At 34.7% G+C, this 19,721-nt stretch overlaps 1 protein-coding gene across 3 annotated transcripts in view; it reads right to left on the bottom strand.

Moving 5' to 3' along the window:
- Nucleotides 1-19,721, bottom strand: part of RNF144A (ring finger protein 144A) — a 129,891-nt gene that overhangs the window by 17,617 nt on the left and 92,553 nt on the right. For 2 of the 3 annotated variants that reach the window (XM_031951191.1, XM_031951189.1), the window contains exons 3-6: nt 16,697-16,801; nt 16,461-16,521; nt 12,354-12,561; nt 7,210-7,369 (exon numbers count right to left, since the gene is read on the bottom strand). In XM_031951191.1, coding sequence (XP_031807051.1) covers nt 7,210-7,369; nt 12,354-12,561; nt 16,461-16,521; nt 16,697-16,801 — 534 coding nt within the window. The remainder of the gene's footprint in view (nt 1-7,209; nt 7,370-12,353; nt 12,562-16,460; nt 16,522-16,696; nt 16,802-19,721) is intronic. The other variant, XM_031951190.1, reaches the window with a different exon arrangement.

Genomic DNA, 19,721 nt, shown 5'->3' with positions numbered 1-19,721 from the left:
TAATATACAAAAATTACCCAGAATTTCTGAACACAGAACACAAAGCCTCAATTTAAAAAATGCACAAATCCCCTTCAGAAATAAACAAAAATTTATAGTGCAAACTTCAAGATACTTAGTGGTTAAATTTAACATCAACAAACAACAAATTTGTCAAGCAAATAGGAGAAGGATTTTTAAATATAAAGAAAAGGAAATTCAAGTAATAAAACTATTTTGTCCCTACTAGAAACCACAAGAGGTAATAGAATGTGTCTGAAAAGTAAAGAGATTCCATTTGCAACCCAAAGTGATCTACTTTGTAAATCTTAGACTAACCATTAAAGAAAAAACCATACACGTTCAATTTATTAAAAAAAAAAAAAAAAAATGGGGGGACATTCAAAACATTGGTAGAGAGAAAAAAACAATTATTTGAAAATCTTTCTTTTGGAATGGTATAGCAGAAAGATCAGAAGGTTCAAGTTTGAATTTTATCACATGACACTTCATAGCCACTAGCAGTCTTCTTACCCTAGATATGACTCTGCCCTGTGATCTATTCTGATTGGGATTTTTTCTTACCTTTACCAACTTTTCATGACTTGCTTAAGTCTGATTCCTGATTCTGCAGAACTTTTTATCAATTCACTAGCAGTTTTACCTCAGATATATGGTACCTCCTAAACTTTTTCCAGTCTTTTTTGATGAATTGTTTTTTTAGTTTTTTATACTAAGAAGAGTCCTGTGAAGTAAGTTGTTAATATAATGTCTACTTCTTATATTAGTGCTGTTTTCCCTCCTTGGAATGCCAATTCCTTTAGGATAGGGATTATTTTTTCTCCTTGTATTTTTATCCAGGTAAGAGCAACTGATGGAGACAGTTGGGTGATACTGTAGATTGAATGCAAGGCCTAGAGTAAAAAAGAGTTAAGTTCAAATACAGCCTTAAACGCTTACTAGCTATATGACACTATACAATGTGCTTAACGTTATTTTCCTCAATTTCCTTATGTGTAAAATGGGAATAAGAGCACTCACCTCCCAGAATTGTCATGATTAAATGAGATTAAAATTGTAAATCATTGAATACAGTGTCCAGAATGTTATAAATTTTAGCTATTAATATTATTATTATTATATTATTAGCTTTATTACTCACTCTCCCCTCCTATCCATTTTAAATAGGACATTGTGCATATATCAATCATTCAGTAAGTATTTATTGAATGAAACCTTCCAGCACATGTTTTCTATCCTTATCTCATGACAGAGGCTTTGTAAAAAGTATTTTGCTATATTAAGATCAATTATGACCTCATCCCATGACCTACTACAGTTTAAATAATGAAACTTTTGGATCTAACAATGGCAGGATTTAACTGGAGTCTTGGTATATTTGTCTAGGATGCCATATTTCCTTTACCATTGTGTTAAAGAGAATTTCAGTAAGCTAGCAGTTAGAAGCAGAAACAATGGAACAAGTTAAAAAGGGTCACAATTGGCAAGATAGTCAAAGCTAAAAATAAAATCCTTTGTGTTTGCTGGCTATCTCAAGGATTTAAATTTGTTTGTATTCTTTTTATTTTTTTTTATTTCACTTGTATTAAAAATTCATTACTTGAGGTTTGTATTTTTAACACTATTGATTTTAGTCCTGATCAAAAACCCAACATTTCTCAGATTTTAATAATTACAATTCACATGATAACATCATCACTAGCCAATATTTTTAGGCTATCTGCTACAAGAAAGGTACAATGGGGGCCACAGAGAGAAATAATAGCAATAAGTAATTTCTATAGTACTTTTAAATTTTAAAATTCTATTCAACACACATTCATTAAACATCTACTACCTGAAAAGCACAAATTTAGGGTCATAATGGGAGATAAAAAGCTAAGAAATGACATTTATCATCATCATCATGATAAATGATAATAATAGTAATATGTAGCATCTGTGCAAAAATTTTCATATTTCTTCACATTTGATCCTCACAAAATCCTCTATGCCTCGTGCTATTATGTTCCCCTTTCACAGATAAGAAAATTGAGTCTGAGAATGATTTTAAAAACTAGCCTATGTGGTTAATGAGTGTCTGAGGCAATATTTGAATTCAGGTCTTCCTACCTCAAAGCTCAATGTAGTATCTATTGTGCTAATTAGTGACCTCTAAGGAACTCCATGGCATGGAGACAGGGCAGGGCATAGATAGACACAGGAAAATAAATATCATACAAAAAAAAGGGTATGATGGGGGGTATGGAAAAAATCTGTATAAAGTATTCTAGGGAAATGAAAATCTAACAAGAGTGAGAATACTTTTAGCTAGTAAGAGATTCAAAGCAGAGAACAGTCAGAAAAGCTTAGAAAGTGCTTTCTTCATATTAAACAAATTTATACTGAGCATGCTTAAGTCAGGCTTCTCAAGTGGATTTGAACTCAGATCTTTGTGACTCCAGGCCCAAAGCTCAGTCTAGTGTGTCACTTAGCTATCCCTATTTATTTGAATGGTTTTCAGCCAGTTATTTAAGATTTGTGGGCCTCAGATTCTAAAATGAAAAACTCAGATTAGATGATGGCTGAAGTCCCTTCAGAAAGTTCTAAATCCTATGCAACCTATTATTCTATTACTGTAAGGGAAAATTGGATAATAAGAGCCCTGCCCAAGGAGCTTCCTTCTAGCAAGAAAAGTCTTTTAGCAAAATGCCAGAGAGCATGTTTGAGTGAAAGAGCCCAGTCACATGGGAACAGCTCCAATATAATCCCTTGCTATACTATTCTTTACATTATTTCTGCCCCAAACAAAACAAAATCCTTACTCCTATTGAAGCTTAGTAGAGGAGATAAGACAAGTATATAAATAACTAAAAGGCAGTGCCTATTAGTAATGAAGATTTCTTGGAACTAGACCTTATGGGTAAAAGCTCAGCATGTAGAAATGTGAGAAACACATACTCTGGGTAGATCAAACAGGGTGTAAGAGGGCACCCTGAAATTTCAGGGGACCATTATCAATTTGGCTAGCATAGAAAGTTCATATAAGAAGCCAGGTACTTAGCTAAGAATCTAATGGATAGAGTTCTGGACTTGGAGTCAGGAAGACTTGACTTTGAAAACTGGCTCAGACACTTATTAGCTATGTGATTCTCAAACCTCTTGCTTCATGGAAAATAGGCAGAATAACAGCCTTACCTCATAGGATTTTTATGAAGATAAAATGAGATAATATACATATATTATATATTATATTACATAATATATACATTTGAGCTCACTCTTCCAACTTAGCTTCTTCATATTAAACAGGCTCAGTCCCCAAAGAAACAGTGACTCCTCAGGATTCTTTAAATAACCTTAATCATCATTGGGGTTTCTCTTATTGTTGCTCATGAGCCCCCATTTAATATGCTTTGTATTTAGTTTTAGGAATAGTTGTTAAGCATTTAGAAAGGGTTTTTTTTTTTTTTTTTTTTTTTACTACAATGAGTTGGTATAAATTGTTTTCCCACAAAATCCTAGGGTACTCTCTCCCATAAGAACAGAGAGCCCAGTATAATAGTAGACTTAAACTTAGATTATAAGCGTTTATTAAACTTAGGTAGTGAAGCATATAAGCAGAGAATATGTGCATCCAAAGGATAAAAACTTCCTTTCTTTAGCCAATATTCTTTTCTGGCTTGAGGGAGTCACATGCCTTGAAGCTGCTTCTATCTTCAAGCTAACTTTCTCTATATGTCTTTTGTTTCAGTATTCTTAGTTGGCTGATACTCTGCATGTGTTGACTCTCAAATTGTTCTCTTTTCTTTGATGACAGTCAGTGATAGATGGGCATAGGGGTAGGATAAAGAGGCAGAAACTCTTTCCCTCTCCACCTCCCAAAAAAAGTTTGGCTCATTTGGGTATCCTTAAATTCAGAATTGAAATCTTTCACTGTTAAGCTTGTGTAATCTGGAAGAAGCTCATTTATGAAGTGACCAATTGCTATGTTAATGGATTGGACCAGAGATACATAATTCATAAAGAGAGAACAGGACATAAACCATTTAAAATTTCATGAGGTTCACTGATTGATTAATGTGGTTGTTAGTTAACTGGTATATGTATACATGTGTATGCATATATGTGTATGTATGCATATATATCTATTTCTTTTTCAAATTGTAAAACACTACATAAATGTTGGAATTTATTTATTCACTTATTTATTTTTATGAAGGAGCTGGAGGAGATTGGAGTGGAGATTATGTAGTCTTGAATGCTGAACTAAAGAATATTACCAGAGAAAAACCATTGCAAATTATGTATGATTTTTCAATTAAAAATTATATATATATATATATAATGCACCTATTAAGAAGCTCTTTCATTCTCTCTAGGCACTGAATACTGTATTATAGACAAGAAAAATTCAACCGCCTAATGAAGTAACTCTCAGATGCCTTTTAAAGAGCATTCGTGGCCTAGTGCCTCACATTTTAGTAGTTAGTATTAAATTGATGTGAGTGCCTCTAATAACTGAACATAAAAGCTAAATCCTTTTGCTCCAGAATCTGTTTTCTATGGCAACCAAATTAAAATAGTCTTTCCCTTCCTGTATCACCTCCTCAACAGTATGTTGAAAAATGTTAAATAGAAAATATTCTCACAAAAACTTGGTAAGTTTTGTTCCTATCTTTATCTATCATTCAAAATGGTTTATTCAACATCTCTTTTTTGTACAGATTGTCTTTATACAGGTTATCCCTTTTAGGCCTGCTCCCATCCCCATCTCTTGGAATCCTTAGATTTTTTCAAGGCTTAGATTAAATGTTATCATTTATATTGTTCTTGTTTGTCCTTTGTTTTTAAAGACCACCATGACATTAGGGAGGGGGTGCCATGATATGCAAGTGAGTTGGATTGAAGTGAAGGAGGACTGTACAAAGTCACCAGCTTCACTTTCTCCTTGAGAGCCATCTGGGTCCAGTGACAAGATATAGATCAGGGCGTGCCTTTCTTGATCCCTATCCCCCCATTAAATTACTTTGTATATATTATGTACTTAGCAGCATTCATCTCTTCCCATCTCCCACCCCAAAGAGAATGCAAATTCCTTGAGAGCAGAGAATGTTTTTAATTTTGTCTTCATTTTCTGGCACCCTGCACAATGCCTGGCATTTATTTAGCATTTAATGAATGTTTGTTGAACTGAATTATTAAAAAGTCTGACTCTAAGCCTCCACCCAGGCAGTCCCCTAGGCCTAGAATGTCTGCTGCATTCCTAAACTATTCTTTAAGAGCACAGGAACTGGACTTGTGCTTTGATTGAAGAAAGGGACTCACAAATCACCCAACTGCCCCAGTGCAGGTCAGCACCTTCTCTGTCAACTTCAAACTAGGAGATCTGCTTACAGCAAGGAGAGGATTTCCAGGTCACAAAGCCTGTAGGTGGGACAGGTGTGAATTCAATGTGCATTGTTTGGTTGGAAAGCTAACTCTCCCCTAAACAACACTATCTTTCAATATAATAGATCCTTAAAAACTAGTTGAAATATCAACTTCTCTTTATGAACGCCCAGGAAATAATTTCCTTCTTTAGATTTAATAAGGTTTTGGAGTCAGATAATCTTGGTTTAAATCATTCTTTAACCATGAGAAAGATTAATTAGGCTAGATAGCCTCTGAAATTCTTCTTGGCTCAAGAATAATAATCCTAAGGTTAAAGGTTATTTTCCTAAGGTTATTTTCATGTTGGTCCTAATTTTTTTTTAAGTGGATGTAAATTTTATGGGGGTAGGGCCTAAACATACTTGTTTCTATTAAGTCATTTCAATCATGGCTGACTCTCCATTTGGGGTTTTCTTGGCAAAGATACTAGAGATTGCTATTTCATTGGGCTCCTTTTACAGATGAGTAAACTGAGGCAAAACAGGCTTCCATGGCTTCTTTCTGACTCCAGGATTGGCATTCTATCTACTGTGATACTCTGCGGTCCATTTAAACATACTAGATCTGAAGTAGTACCTTACCTAAGGTATCTTATCTAGAAGACCTCCTATACCTTATGTAAACTTTCTGTCAGTGCCTAGCATAGTACTCTATACATTAGCTGGCATTTAATATGTGATTATTGAATTGAATTTTTAAAAAATAGACTATAATAGGAAATATTTAACTAAACATTGAATATAGAACAATTTAAGAAAATTTTAAATAGTCTATGGTGCTGCATAGTCATGATTCTGATTATCATTTTCACTGTAGAAGATAAGTGCAAATTCTGACTGATTGGATCAAGGTAGCCATAGGCATATGCTTCCCCTCTTTTAATTTTCTTTATGAATAATTTGAAAGAAATGAACCAGACGACATCTAAGGTTCTTTCCAATTCTGAATTTTTTGACTTTGAATAAGTGGAGTTTTATCTGTCTAAACTATTCAACCCTGTTCCCCCCCCCCAAAAAAAAAAAAAACTAATGTTTCACTTCAAAGTTCTCACCCTAACTATGTGAGCTTAGATAAGTCACCCCTTTCTTGGTCTCAGTTTACCATTGTATATTAAGAAAATAGTACTAGACTATTATTAAGGTCATTTTGGCTCTAATTCCTATGATCCTGCATTATACTCTATTTGCCTTGAATGGAATCCTCTACCTACATTATATTCCATTTGCTTATATAAATACTTCAAAGAGCTAGGACCAAATTTCTCCTTATCCATAAAGTCTTCCCTGAACACAGTAATCCACAGTATGCTCTCTTTTCTATCTCCCTTCATCCCTCTCTCTCTCCCCCTTCCTTTTCCCTCCTCTCCCCCCAACTTTCCACATCAACACTAATTAGTGCCTCATTTGTCTATTAAACATACTTTACCTTAAGTTATCTCTTTTTCTTACTTCTATAACTATTTCAAAGATAATCAAAACATTTTTTGAATCTTTCAGCTCCTAGTGGGCAAGTGTTTATATCTTATGAAGGCCTGATATCTTATACATATCAAGTGCTCAATGAAAAGAATGGGCTAGGGAATCTTTGATTCTGTTTTTCAAAATAAGAGAAAAAAATTTGTCCCACTTACCCCACCTCAAAAAAAAAAAAAAAAGAATTAGATATAGATGAAGGAAATGTTACCTCCCCTCCTTACTAATCTCCTTCCTCAAAATAAGAAAGCTGTCTGTGATATCATTGCAAGAAACTCCCAAGTCTAGGTAACCAGGTTCCAAGATGGGGGCAGGGTATACTCACATCTAAGGACTCAAGGCAGTACCAGCAGAACGCGTGTTTACAGTTTTTGCACATCATTTGGGCACAGCCTTCATCCCGTTCAATGTACACTCGGCACTTTGGGCAGCGTTTGATTGGGGCATCTTCCTCGTCTATTTTGAAAGATGAGCTGTGGGAGACACTTTATTAGGTTTATTCCGCATTAGCATCTCAGTCTTATTCTTTACCATTCACATTCTTCATCTTTAGCAAGTCAATTTTTTAATATGAATTCCAGATTTTCTTTTTTCCCTTTAAAGCACTTTATTTCCAAGAAGCAGTTCATCTCCCCAAGGCTGGTTATGTAAGATGGAATAATATCTTAGAAGCATATAAGGTATGACCATATGGTTTTTAGGAACCTATAATTAAGAGAGGGAAGCAACCTTAAAAATCATCTAGCCCAAACTGCTTTTTTTATAGATGGGGAAACTGAGGCTCAGAGAAGTTAAGTGATCTGTACAAAATCCCATGAGTTACAAAGTAGTATCTGAACTCAGAAACTCAGACTATGTCTTTCTAAGACCATGTCTTTCTAACATTAATATCAAACACATATATACACAAAATACTTCACTATCTAATGTTTTCCAAAATAGAGACCTGGGGAGACTGTCCATACTCACCTTGTGAAAAAATTCTAAGGAAAAGTTAAAACAAGGATAAGGTATTACTAAGGTATCTTCATATTCTCTTTACTTGATCAGTCAACATGTCTTTGTGAAAGATCATAATGAGAAGCAACATGGAGAAATGAAAGAACACTTCACAAAAAGCAAGGAGTTCAGGCTTCTACCCTGTTTCCATTTTGACCTACTCATGAAAGCAAATTACTTCATGTCTCGAATTTATAACTGTAAAATGGGGATGACACCACCATAAATCTGAAGGAACCTTAGGAAGTTCCTTGAGTCTATGATTCAAGATTCTGTGAATGACAGAATTAATAGAAATATGAGTTGTCTGTACTGTTAGGGAAGGAGAGCAATTATACAGTCAAGTGGAAATCATACTAGTTCTGGGGTTAAAGAATCTGAGGTCATCACTTCCTTTACTGCTTTATTGTTTATATGACCTAGAGCAAGTTACCTCACCTACCTAAATAGCAGTTTTTAAATCTATAAAATGAAGTCAGGCTAGATGGGACTCTAAGGTTCCTTCAAGTCTATGATCTTATATGATGATATGATGATAAAACAAGTAATGTTTTATAGAGGGAACAATCCTACATAATAATTGCATCTATCACAGTTGGAAGGGATTTCTGAAATCATATGACCCAATGTACTGGATTTCCCTCTAAAATATCACCCATAAGATCCGCTTCAACTTCCACTTAAAGATCTTCCATGAGAGAAAGAACTCAATAACGCATGAAGAAGCCCATTACTCTTTGGTATAGGGAATGTTCCTTCATATCAAGTTGAAATTAACTTCTCCAGCCTAAATTCATCTCTCTGGGATCAAGGACAACAAATTTGTCCTTTGACTGTTTGGAAACAGTTGTTTTCCTTTTCTGTATTCTCCTCTGTCCCCATAACTGAAGTGAGTTTTCTTTTCTGCACATTAAACATTATCAGGTTCTCTGACTGTCCCTCATAAGACATGATCATCATCCTGGCTGCAACATCTAGACAAACAAAAATTTATTATAACTAGGATGTCTTTCACTCCTAACATATGATAGCAAGAACTCAGGGCCATGCTCCAAATGTTGTGCAACTAGGATAGAGCAGAGTGGTACCCATCAGAATCAAATTTCCCTAAATGCAGCCTAAGATCACATTAGCCTTCTTGCCTGCCCCTGGGAATGCCCAAGTATTTATGTGGAGAAAGCAGTACAGATCGATCCCTACAACTATTAGTTATGTCACTTAGCTAAGATAGTACAGTGGACAGAATGCAATATTTTTTAATCAGGAAGAATAAAGTGTGGAGCCAGCCTCAGACATATACTAGCTCTGTGCTTTTATCCAAATCACTAAACCAATGTCTACCTAGTTTTCTCTTCTGTAAAATAACAAAAATAATAGCACCTATATCACAAGGTTGTCATGAGGTTCAAACAAGATAATGTAAAAAAAGATCTTCACAAATTTTAAAGTGTTATATAAGTGAAGTGCTATTTTTATGGCCACGCTTTCTCTGGTTTCTTTGTGATCATTCCCTGACATGGGGACTAGACACAATTTACATTCCCTGGATGTTTCTAATGAAATAATTCAAGAGACTGTTATAGAGTATGCAGAAAATGGTGATAACACCACCATAAATCTGAAGGAAACTCAGGAAATTCTTTTGAGTTTGTGATTCAAGATTCTGTGAATGACAGAATTAAGAGACATGAGTCACCTGCACTGTTAGGGAAGGAGAACAATCATATAGTCAAGTGTAACATGTACTAGCTCTGGAGTTAAAGAATCTGAAATTAACACTTTTTTCACTGCTTTATGTCTATATGACTTTGAGCAAATCATCTCACCTACCTGAATACCAGTTTTTAAATCTGGAGCCAGAATTAACACAGTAGCTGAAAAAACTGAATTGACAGAGTAATGGTATAAGTAAGTGAATTAAGATAAAGTGGGTAGTGAAGAGGATAAACATTTATTAAATGCCTACTTTGGGCCAGGAACTATGTTCAGCACTTTATAAGAATTATCTCATTTGAAGATTATGAGGAAGTGCAAATGGTTTGTGCATATGTCTAGCTATGGCTTCTCAGCAGTTTGTTTGTTAGTATGAATATATATTACCGGGGGTCTGCTTTGTGACCTAGGGCAAATTTTGATTGGTGGGAAAATGGAAAGTGGATCCTAGGGCTAGGAGCAGGTTGACACTCTGTTGGTGTTTCAAGCACAAAGACTGTGAGGGTCTGGAAATTAGTTTTCTCCCATAGACTGATTTGGAGAGTGATGAGGAGAGAGTGATAACAGATGTTACATTGGTGTGGCACAGTTCTGCATCCCTAGTAACCTCTGAATGAGAAAAACCCAAGATGTCAGAATATCCTGAGCATAGAGGATGGCTGAAATCAGAATGTCACTTAAGTCTATAGCAGCAATCCCCTAAAATCTTCACTTCTTTTTCATACAAATGGTTGCTTCTTTTCCTGTACGAAGGATAGAGCAGCTTTCTTGAAGACAAACTCAAGACATGATATATTTCCCCTAATAAATTTCACTTCAATAGATAAGGATCATTTCTCTAATGTGATAAGAGATCTTTAGATCTGTCATCCAATAGATAACATTGTTAGCTTCATAAAACCTAAAAATTGATAAGTGTAGCGGACCTCTGCTTTCATCTAAGTTATTGATAAGTCTATCAAACAGGAAAAGGTCAAAGGTTGGCAAGGGGAACCTTGTGTCCAGGCTGACAATGAGCTAATTATGAGTCTACTTGACTATCATTCACCCCAAATATCTCCATGCTGTCCAAAAAGACATTTTGGGACACTATCAAACACTCTGCTGACATTCTGGTAAGCTACGTCTATGTTAAATCCTGATCTATTGATCTATTTGCCCTGTCAGATCCTTCAAGAATCAGAAATATAAATAGTATAGCCTATTCTTTTTTTTTTTTTAATTTTAATAGCCTTTTATTTACAGGTCATATGTATGGGTAACTTTACAGCATTAACAACTGCCAAACCTCTTGTTCCAATTTTTCACCTCTTACCCCCACTCCCTCCCCCAGATGGCAGGATGACCAGTAGATGTTAAATATATTAAAATATAAATTAGATACACAATAAGTATACCCGACCAAAACGTTATTTTGCTATACAAAAAGAATCAGACTCTGAAATATTGTACAATTAGCTTGTGAAGGAAATCAAAAATGCAGGTGGGCATAAATAGGGATTGGGAATTCAATGTAATGGTTTTTAGTCATCTCCCAGAGTTCTTTCTCTGGGTATAGCTGGTTCAGTTCATTACTGCTCCATTGGAAATGATTTAGTTGATCTCATTGCTGAGGCTGGCCAGGTCCATCAGAACTGGTCATCACATAGTATTGTTGTTGAAGTATATAATGATCTCCTGGCCTTGCTCATTTCACTCAGCATCAGTTCGTGTAAGTCTCTCCAGGCCTTTCTGAAATCATCCTGTTGGTCATTTCTTTCAGAACAATAATATTCCATAATATTCATATACCACAATTTATTCAGCCATTCTCCAACTGATGGACATCCATTCAGTTTCCAGTTTCTAGCCACTACAAAGAGGGCTGCCACAAACATTCGTGCACATACAGGTCCCTTTCCCTTCTTTAAGATCTCTTTGGGGTATAAGCCCAGTAGAAACGCTGCTGGATCAAAGGGTATGCACAGTTTGATAACTTTTTGAGCATAGTTCCAAATTACTCTCCAGAATGGTTGGATTCATTCACAACTCCACCAACAATGCATCAATGTCCCAGTATAGCCTATTCTTAATGAAGCCTTTTGTGTCTTAGTAGTGAATGTTTATCTTTTTCTTAATGCTCACAAACAATTCCTTTTAATATTCCCTTCTAGAAATTTACCAAGAATCAAAGTCAAGATTATTTGCTCATAGTTTGAAAAATAAACCTTCTTTTCTTTCTAGATATAGTCTCTTTTCTAGGACCTATCCTTTTAAAGATCTGTAATAATAGTTTAGTAATCTCTTCCACTAATTCTTTCAGTATTCTAGGTGTCTTTCACCTAGTAATTTGATTTCATGGACAGCTAGTATTTTTTTTTTAATTATCTCTTTAGTGATCACAAGTTCACTTACTTTCACCTAACTTTCACAATCAATTTAATTTTCTCTATAGACTTGGCTATAAAAGGCTTTGTATAGTACTGTGATCTAAAGGACCCTAACTACATAGGGAAATGTGATATTTGAACCTTATCCTATTAGGCCTGGTGGTATAATAAACATCAGTATTTATTATCATTAGAATTACTATTATTAAGGTCTTACAGTTTTAAACAAAGCTTTATATTTCATCAAGACTCTTACTTCTATTTATTTGAACTTCACAGCAATCCTGAAAAGTACATCGTTTATCTCACAAATGATGATGATTTTGTTGCCTTAGCCTCATGTGATTGCTGTAAGCCAGAAGTAGCCTGAAAAAAAAATAAAGGTTACCTTGTTTCTCCTGGGAGGAAGGTGACTGGCATTGTTTCTTGGCAGCTCTGTCCAGGATGCCAGTTGGCTTTGCAAGAAGAACAAAATTCCATGTTGCATGCTTTACATTGCACCAACTGTGGTGTTTGTGGCCCCATATCTTGAAGCTGGCAAACAGCCTGGCAGGTAGAAGATGGGCACCATGTCCGGCAGGGATCCAACAGCACTTCTAATATGGGAATGTGAAATATCCCATTAGAATTACAGAAGGTTACTCTGCCTTCCATCCAGTGAACACTTAACATAAAGAGCACACAGTACTACTGAAGGATCTTTGTCCAGGTTGGAATTGATTACTCTTTGGGTTCAATGAAGCAACTATGCTAGGTATTGGCAGAGAAATAGATATGTCAGAAATCTTGTCCTCCCAAAGCTTAGTCTAGAGATAGTAGATAGAGTAGAGATAGAGAATTCTGAACTATAGAAATGATGATAATAACAAATAACATAGACAAGTACATATAAGAAGTATAAACAGCATGCTATGGTGGTGTTTATGGTACTCCTTAAAGAATGGGGGAAAAGGATCTCAACAGAAGAAAGATGAAAATATTGCTTTCTGAATATTAGTAGCACTAAAACACACCATGAATCAAATCATTCAAGTGACTGGTAGCTACATTGCCTGTTTTATCCTGATATTTTCATTTAAATCATGGCTACAAAGGTTATTGAAGCTGGGGGGTTTAAATAATGATTCAAGTCTACAGAATGATATTTAGAGGCTGTTTCATTCCACTACCAAGTTTCATGCCAAAACTGGACTTTTTTTAATACCTTTCCATTTCTGAGCCCTGTTATCAATCTGATTAAAAAGTCTTATAAATAAGAAAACAAGTACCTTTCCTCCTCTTTCCCATCCTTCCCCTTTTATTTCCTTAATAACTGGTGGAATCTGAATCTTAAATTTAGAAACTGGGTCCTTCATATAAAGATAATTTTTCAAGCACTAATTTAAATAGTCATGGCAGTCTAGTTTAGAGCAGGGCCCATGAGAAAATTAGATGAAAAAAAAAATAATAATGGAGATGGAGAGTGGAAAGTGACTGAGAAGCACTATTATAGGATCAAAGCATTTGGAAGTGAAGTGACTAGTAGAGATAACTTGGTCCAAACCTTGCATTCTGTACAGAAGGTAACTGAGGCCCAGAAATGCCTTTCCAATGGTCACACTAGTAATCAGTGGGGATTTGAACTTAGATCTTCTGAATTTAATGTTTTTTCTGCTGCTCCATGATGTCTCTTAAGGTTGGAAATGCATAAGCTAAAAAACTATTGCCACCTTGGGGAGTCCTACACAACTATTCAGCAACATGAAGTAATTGGAAGTTGTATTGGAAAGAGTGGTGCGGTTCAGAGTCTGAATACTAATTCTGTTCCTTCTCATTCTGTTATGACTTGGGCCAAGTTCTCACTTGTCTAAAGCTTAGTTACCTCAAGTGTGAGATGATGGAATTGGTCAAGGTATCCTCTGAATACCTTCTTGGTGCTTTCATAAATTTACTCTAGCCAGGCATTGGAAAGTCAGAATAAAAGGGCATTGCAGAGAAACTTTAAATAAAATTTGATAATTCTGTCTAAAAGTGATCTTGCATCCCTTTATGATGATAACTGCTGAATCCTAGGGAAATAGAAATAAACAACTACAAAGTTGTCTATTTCTATCTCCCAATAGTTCTTGATAGCAGCAAATCCCAAGACACCCCAGAGAGAAGTGCCAAGAAAAAAAGGGTGGTACTCAGGAGGCAGAATGGCATAAAACAAAGTCCACAGAATCAGAAATTAGATCCAAATCCTGACTCTGATACATAGGGTTTTGAGTGGCCTCGCCTGAGTTTGTCACTTTTCCTTTATAAGCCTCCATTTTCTCATCTACAAAATAAAGCTAAATGCTAAAGTCCCTTCTATTTCTAACTTATCATTCAGCTTTCCCTTTCCAGGAATTCCCTCACTGACTATTCCTGCCCCATCTTTGATCCAGGATCATATCTTTAAAGGGTCAGGGTTTACTATCAGGAGAAAGAATCAAATGGATCAAAAATAGGAAAGTGTCACACCATTTCCAATGACAGACTACACACTATGGCCTTTAGAAAAGAACCAACCTAGAAATATCATCACAGTACTGCAAAGAACCTTAGAAGATAACTAAACCGAGTCCCTCATTTTATGGAGAGTCACACCAGTAAAAAGCAGAAGAACCATAATTTGGACCTAGGATTACTCATTTGAAATCCATTCCACTTTCCATTCTATTTCAATGCCTCAGAGAACAAGAGTAACTCGTGTTTTTTGCAGCCTAGTTTGTATTTCCTTGAGTGTATATTTTGTACAGGGATATGTTGGTCCGGGGTCATTCGCCAGGAACAAAGAAATAGCCTAGATAGATAGCATTGTCCATTATGCTATCACATAAAGACAGGCCCTATTATCAATGGAGTTGTAAAGGAAAGAAAAGTTTCCATGGAAACTAATTTAATTTTCTGACTTTTTGTGCTTCCACAATGGGTAACACTGTGAGTGTTGCCTTGTTGTCTTGTGCCTGGTAGACCAGATTCTCATTGGGAGACATGGAGAATGAAAGGGATTCTGGTCCAGGTCACCTGTCACATTAGCTGTATCTCCAGGAGATACTTAATGTCATAAACATATTGCTTGTGACATCTGGGCTATGAATTCCACTAACATTTTCACACATCCATTCCCTAGGTTTCAGTAGGTCACACTTCATATATAATGCAGGATGAACTCAATAAAGAAAGGCCAGACTAAATTTACTAATTTGACATTGGTAATATTTGAAGGGGAGGGGAGAGAAGGGACGTGGAGAGGAAAAAACAAAAGAAAAACTGGTAGAGTAATTATAAATAATACTCATTTATTTATTAAAAACAAGGTTCCTAGGGATCTTTATCTCTTAAAATTTTGATGGTCTAATGAGAGCTCTTTACCTGGTTTAAAAAATAACAGAATTGAATTTCTTTTAAATATTCCTAGGAACTCAATGTTTTTTATCTGGTTAAATTGCTTTTTGGTCTGATAAAGTCTGAATTTATGAGCTTTTAATAAAATGACATTTAGCCAGCTGGAAACAGCTTTAATATTTTAAAAAGAAAACAATAATCCTGTGTTATTATTTTCTTAAGGAGCTCATAGACTAATGGGGTAGGCAACATGCAAACTATTATATACAAATAAGTTATACATAAGATAAATTGAAGAGATGATCACTGCCAATATTTTTTATTTGTAAATTTCTCAGTAAATTTCACTTTAGCAAATTAAATACATCAAAGTTCCAATTTAGAGATCATGGATCTTTGGTACTGATGTAGAAAAACCCTAGAACAGTAAATCTGGACAAGAACTCAGAATACAGAGTATCAGAGCTTCAAAGGCCTTATGGAATCACAGATTATACAATGTAGTTCTTTCATTTTTCATGAGAGTTTTCTAACCTGTATAAAACACACTGAAACATAATCTCAAGATATAACATATATATAAAGTACTTAGTAAGCTTTAATGTGCTCTATAAACGTTAGCTATTATGATGAACATGAGCTAGTTATAAAAATGACTTGTTTTAAAAAAATAATTTTTACCCTTGCAAAGGTATTTAACATTTCTATAAAATAGCAGGCTCACTGCAAATTATTTAAAATATGATTTGCTTTACAAATATTCATTTTATAACCGAAATGCCATAACTCAAAGAGCTTTGGATTTAGAGGCCTGGATTATAATCCTGGCTCTGAAAATAATGGCTATATAGAGGTTAATTTAAATTTTTAAGCCTCAGTTTCCTCATTTCTAAGATAATACTTGCAGTACCTATCACATTGAGTTATTGTAGGAAAAGGGCTTTGAAAATGTTAAACTACTATATAAATCTAAAATTCTATTTATGTTATTCAGCTTTTCAAGAAAAATAACATTATTTTAGAAAATGAAATATCGCAGAGCTATTTTTCTCTGTCCTCTCCCCACTCCACCACCACTACCAAAATCAGTATGCTTCTGAGAGCAAGAAGAGCAGTCATGTAATGTATGAAGAAAATTACATACCTCTTTCAAATTGCAGCTTTTTATATCTTTGCATAATTTCAGATGCAACCATACATTCAATCTAATTAAAAACACAAAGAACAGAAATAAGCTTGTAGCTAGAAGAAAAACAAAGACATATTTAAATGTGTGTGACTTTTAAGAGTTGCTAATACATAGGCCAAAGCAAACCAACCAGCAATCTAATTGGAATAAATTTTCATGCATTAAGAGACTCATTTGTATTATTAACATGCCTCATTCTCTTGTAGATGACCTCGTTTTGGACAAGCTGCATCTGGGCAGCTAATTGCAGTTTCTAATCCTTCTTTGATCAATAGCTCAACATACTGTTTCAGGCACTGTAAGAAAAGCAGAGAAAACATATGTAAACATTCTTCCATTTTATTATCAATCTAATAATTATTAGTGGGGGGGGAGCAGAAACATAGATCTTCACAATGATGACCACAAGTTGTCAAGAAATGAATAATTTTTGTTTATTAAAACCCTTATTTAAGAAGGCAAGGGCAAATATCATCCACCACAGAAAGCTATCTAAAATAATCCAAGTTTTATTCTCGTATATAATCAATCAAAAGTATTATTAAGTACCTACTAAGTTCTAGGTACTAGGAGTATAAAAAGAAAAAAAAAAACAATTTTAGAAAAAAGTTATATTTTGCATATGTTGATATGCCTCAGATATTTTTTAAAAAGAAAATAAGAAAGCCCTAACTATCAAGAATGACCCATTCTATTGGCTCCAGAATCACACCAAACTTCCAAATACTTATTCTCAAATATAATAAGTAAAATATCACAGTAATATGGCTTTGGATACATCTTTGAATCTCTTTGGGTCAGAACTGTGAAATGAGGAAAATGGACTGAATAATCTCTAATAAAAGTGGGTAGAGCACTGCAACTAGAGTCAGGAAGACTTGAATTCAAATCTAAGCTCAGAAGTTCACTACCTGCATGACTCTGGCCAAGATATTTAATTCTTGTTTGCTCTCAGTTTCCTCATCTGTAAAATGGGGATAATAGATAAAATTCTTTTTAATTCTATTTTTAAAAATGTGTGCTATGATGATGATGATAATCATAACTTCATGTCAAAGTTAAAATGTGTATTTGCATGCAAAGAAGCAGCATGGTACAATGGCTAAAAACTAGACTGAGAGTCAAAAAGACCTGAATTCACATATTAGCATTATGAAGTTGGGCAAATCGCTTAATTTCTGGGTACCCCTAGAAAGTTTTCTAAAAGCAGTTGCAGATCTAATTTGGCTCAAGTGATTTTCTCTTTAGGAGTTCCCTATGTGAAGGAAATCAAAGATTCAAACCAAAAATGATTTTTAAAAAAAGAATACATAATAAGCAAATGATGATGTCAGCCCCAATGGGTCATAGGAAGCACCTTTTCTTTCTCTCTCTTTTTTTTAAAATCAGCATTTATTCATTCAGTCCTGTAACCAGAGGTTAGATTAGAACACATGTGATTAAATAGCTCCAAAGACGAGGCAGCTAACAAGCACAGTGGATAGAGCTCTGAGCTAAGGTGTTGGGAAGATCCGAGTTCTAATACTCCCTCACATTTACTAACTGTGTGACCCTAGGCAAGCAAATTATGTTGGCTTTAGTTTGGCCATCTATATAATGAGGAGACCGGTAACATGGATCATATTATAGATCACGTTATGTTTAAAAATCTAAAAGCAAAAAAATTATTTTTAAAGAATCAAATAAAACTGATCAAATTCGTACAAATTCTAAGTTGACATAGCCTCTATTTAAACTTACAAAGATACATTTTACCATTACCAGCAGAACACATTGTACCTATCAATAATGCCAAAGCATTAAGAATATCCTAAGCTGTAGGAAAGTTTAAAAAAAAAGTAGATACCCATCAACTGAGAAATGAATAAACAAACTATGGTATATGCGGTATACTATTAAATAGTATACCTTAAGAAATTATAAATATATAAGTATATAAATAGCATTAAATGCCATATGTGGTATATATGCAGTATACTATTAAATTGTATACCATAAGAAATTACAACTGTAATGAAGTTCGAGGAAGGAGCTGAATGAATAACATAGAGACAACAGAACCAGGGGAAAAACAAATAAAATGATCATAATGTTAAGACAAATTATATTAAAAGATATTGAAATTTAAATCAATACAATTACCAAATATATATATATATTTTATTACTTTCAACAGAGGTGGTAGACTATGGACATAGAAGTTATATATTCTGTCAAATGTTAAAATGTATAAACTTTCTCTTTGTTGTTAGGGACAGTTCAGAGAAAGATCTTGAGAAGCAGAAGAGATTTACTTTAAAGCTCTATTATACAGAAAATGGTGGTTGTTTGACATGCAGTTTTGAGCATGAGGCTCATAAATTATGCTTCCCTGTAGTTCAGTTGATTGGTCCTTTACATCTCCCAACAAGGAGAAGGATGCTTTTACTATCAGTGAGGGTGTGGGGAGGGTGGGCCAGCACTGTAAAGCTGGAAAGTGCTGAAATGGATGACCCATAGACCATGATAATCTGGATCATCCTAAAGGGCACCTCTTAAAGCCAAACAAGGGTTTCTCAAGTATAAAGTGGTTTTTGTTCTGCCTTGTTTGAATACAAATTCCCAAAAACCATGTTGGGAATTCCATAGGAGGATCAGTTCTCTACCCAGTCCCCAGCTATAGCTAGTCTTCTTGATTCTAGTATAAAAAAATTATTCCACCTATTAGACCTGCAGGTTAGAATTAGGGTTAACCCTAAATTAAATTAATCCTAAATTCATGCTCAACCATTCATATCTATGCTACAAGTTATGTTCCTTCAGAGTCATCTCTGTAGGTAAGAGCTCCTATCACAGAATTGCAGTAACTTAGATTTCAAAGGCATTCATCCATTCCATGACATACCTAAACAATGTTCCCAAATTCAAGCCATCTGTAGTTATATTTTTAAAAAATGCTTTAAATCACTTTTGATTAGAGAAATGCTAATTAAAACAACCCTAAGGTACCATCTCACACCTCTCAGATTGGCTAAGATGACAGGAAAAGATAATGATAAATATTGGAGGTCATGTGGGAAAACCGGGACACTAATGAATTATTGGTGAAGTTATGAAATAATCTTGTTTAATTTGGAGAGCAATTTGGAACTATGTTCAAAGGGCTATAAAATTGTGTATACTCTCTTATCCAGCAGTGCCACTATGATATATCCCAAGGAAATTATAAAGGAGGGA

The sequence above is a fragment of the Sarcophilus harrisii genome, chromosome 2 (genome assembly GCF_902635505.1).
Source record: "Sarcophilus harrisii chromosome 2, mSarHar1.11, whole genome shotgun sequence".
Lineage (NCBI taxonomy): Eukaryota > Metazoa > Chordata > Mammalia > Dasyuromorphia > Dasyuridae > Sarcophilus > Sarcophilus harrisii.
The sequence above is the reverse complement of the archived record's forward strand: the minus strand, read 5'-3'. Positions and strand labels throughout refer to the sequence as shown.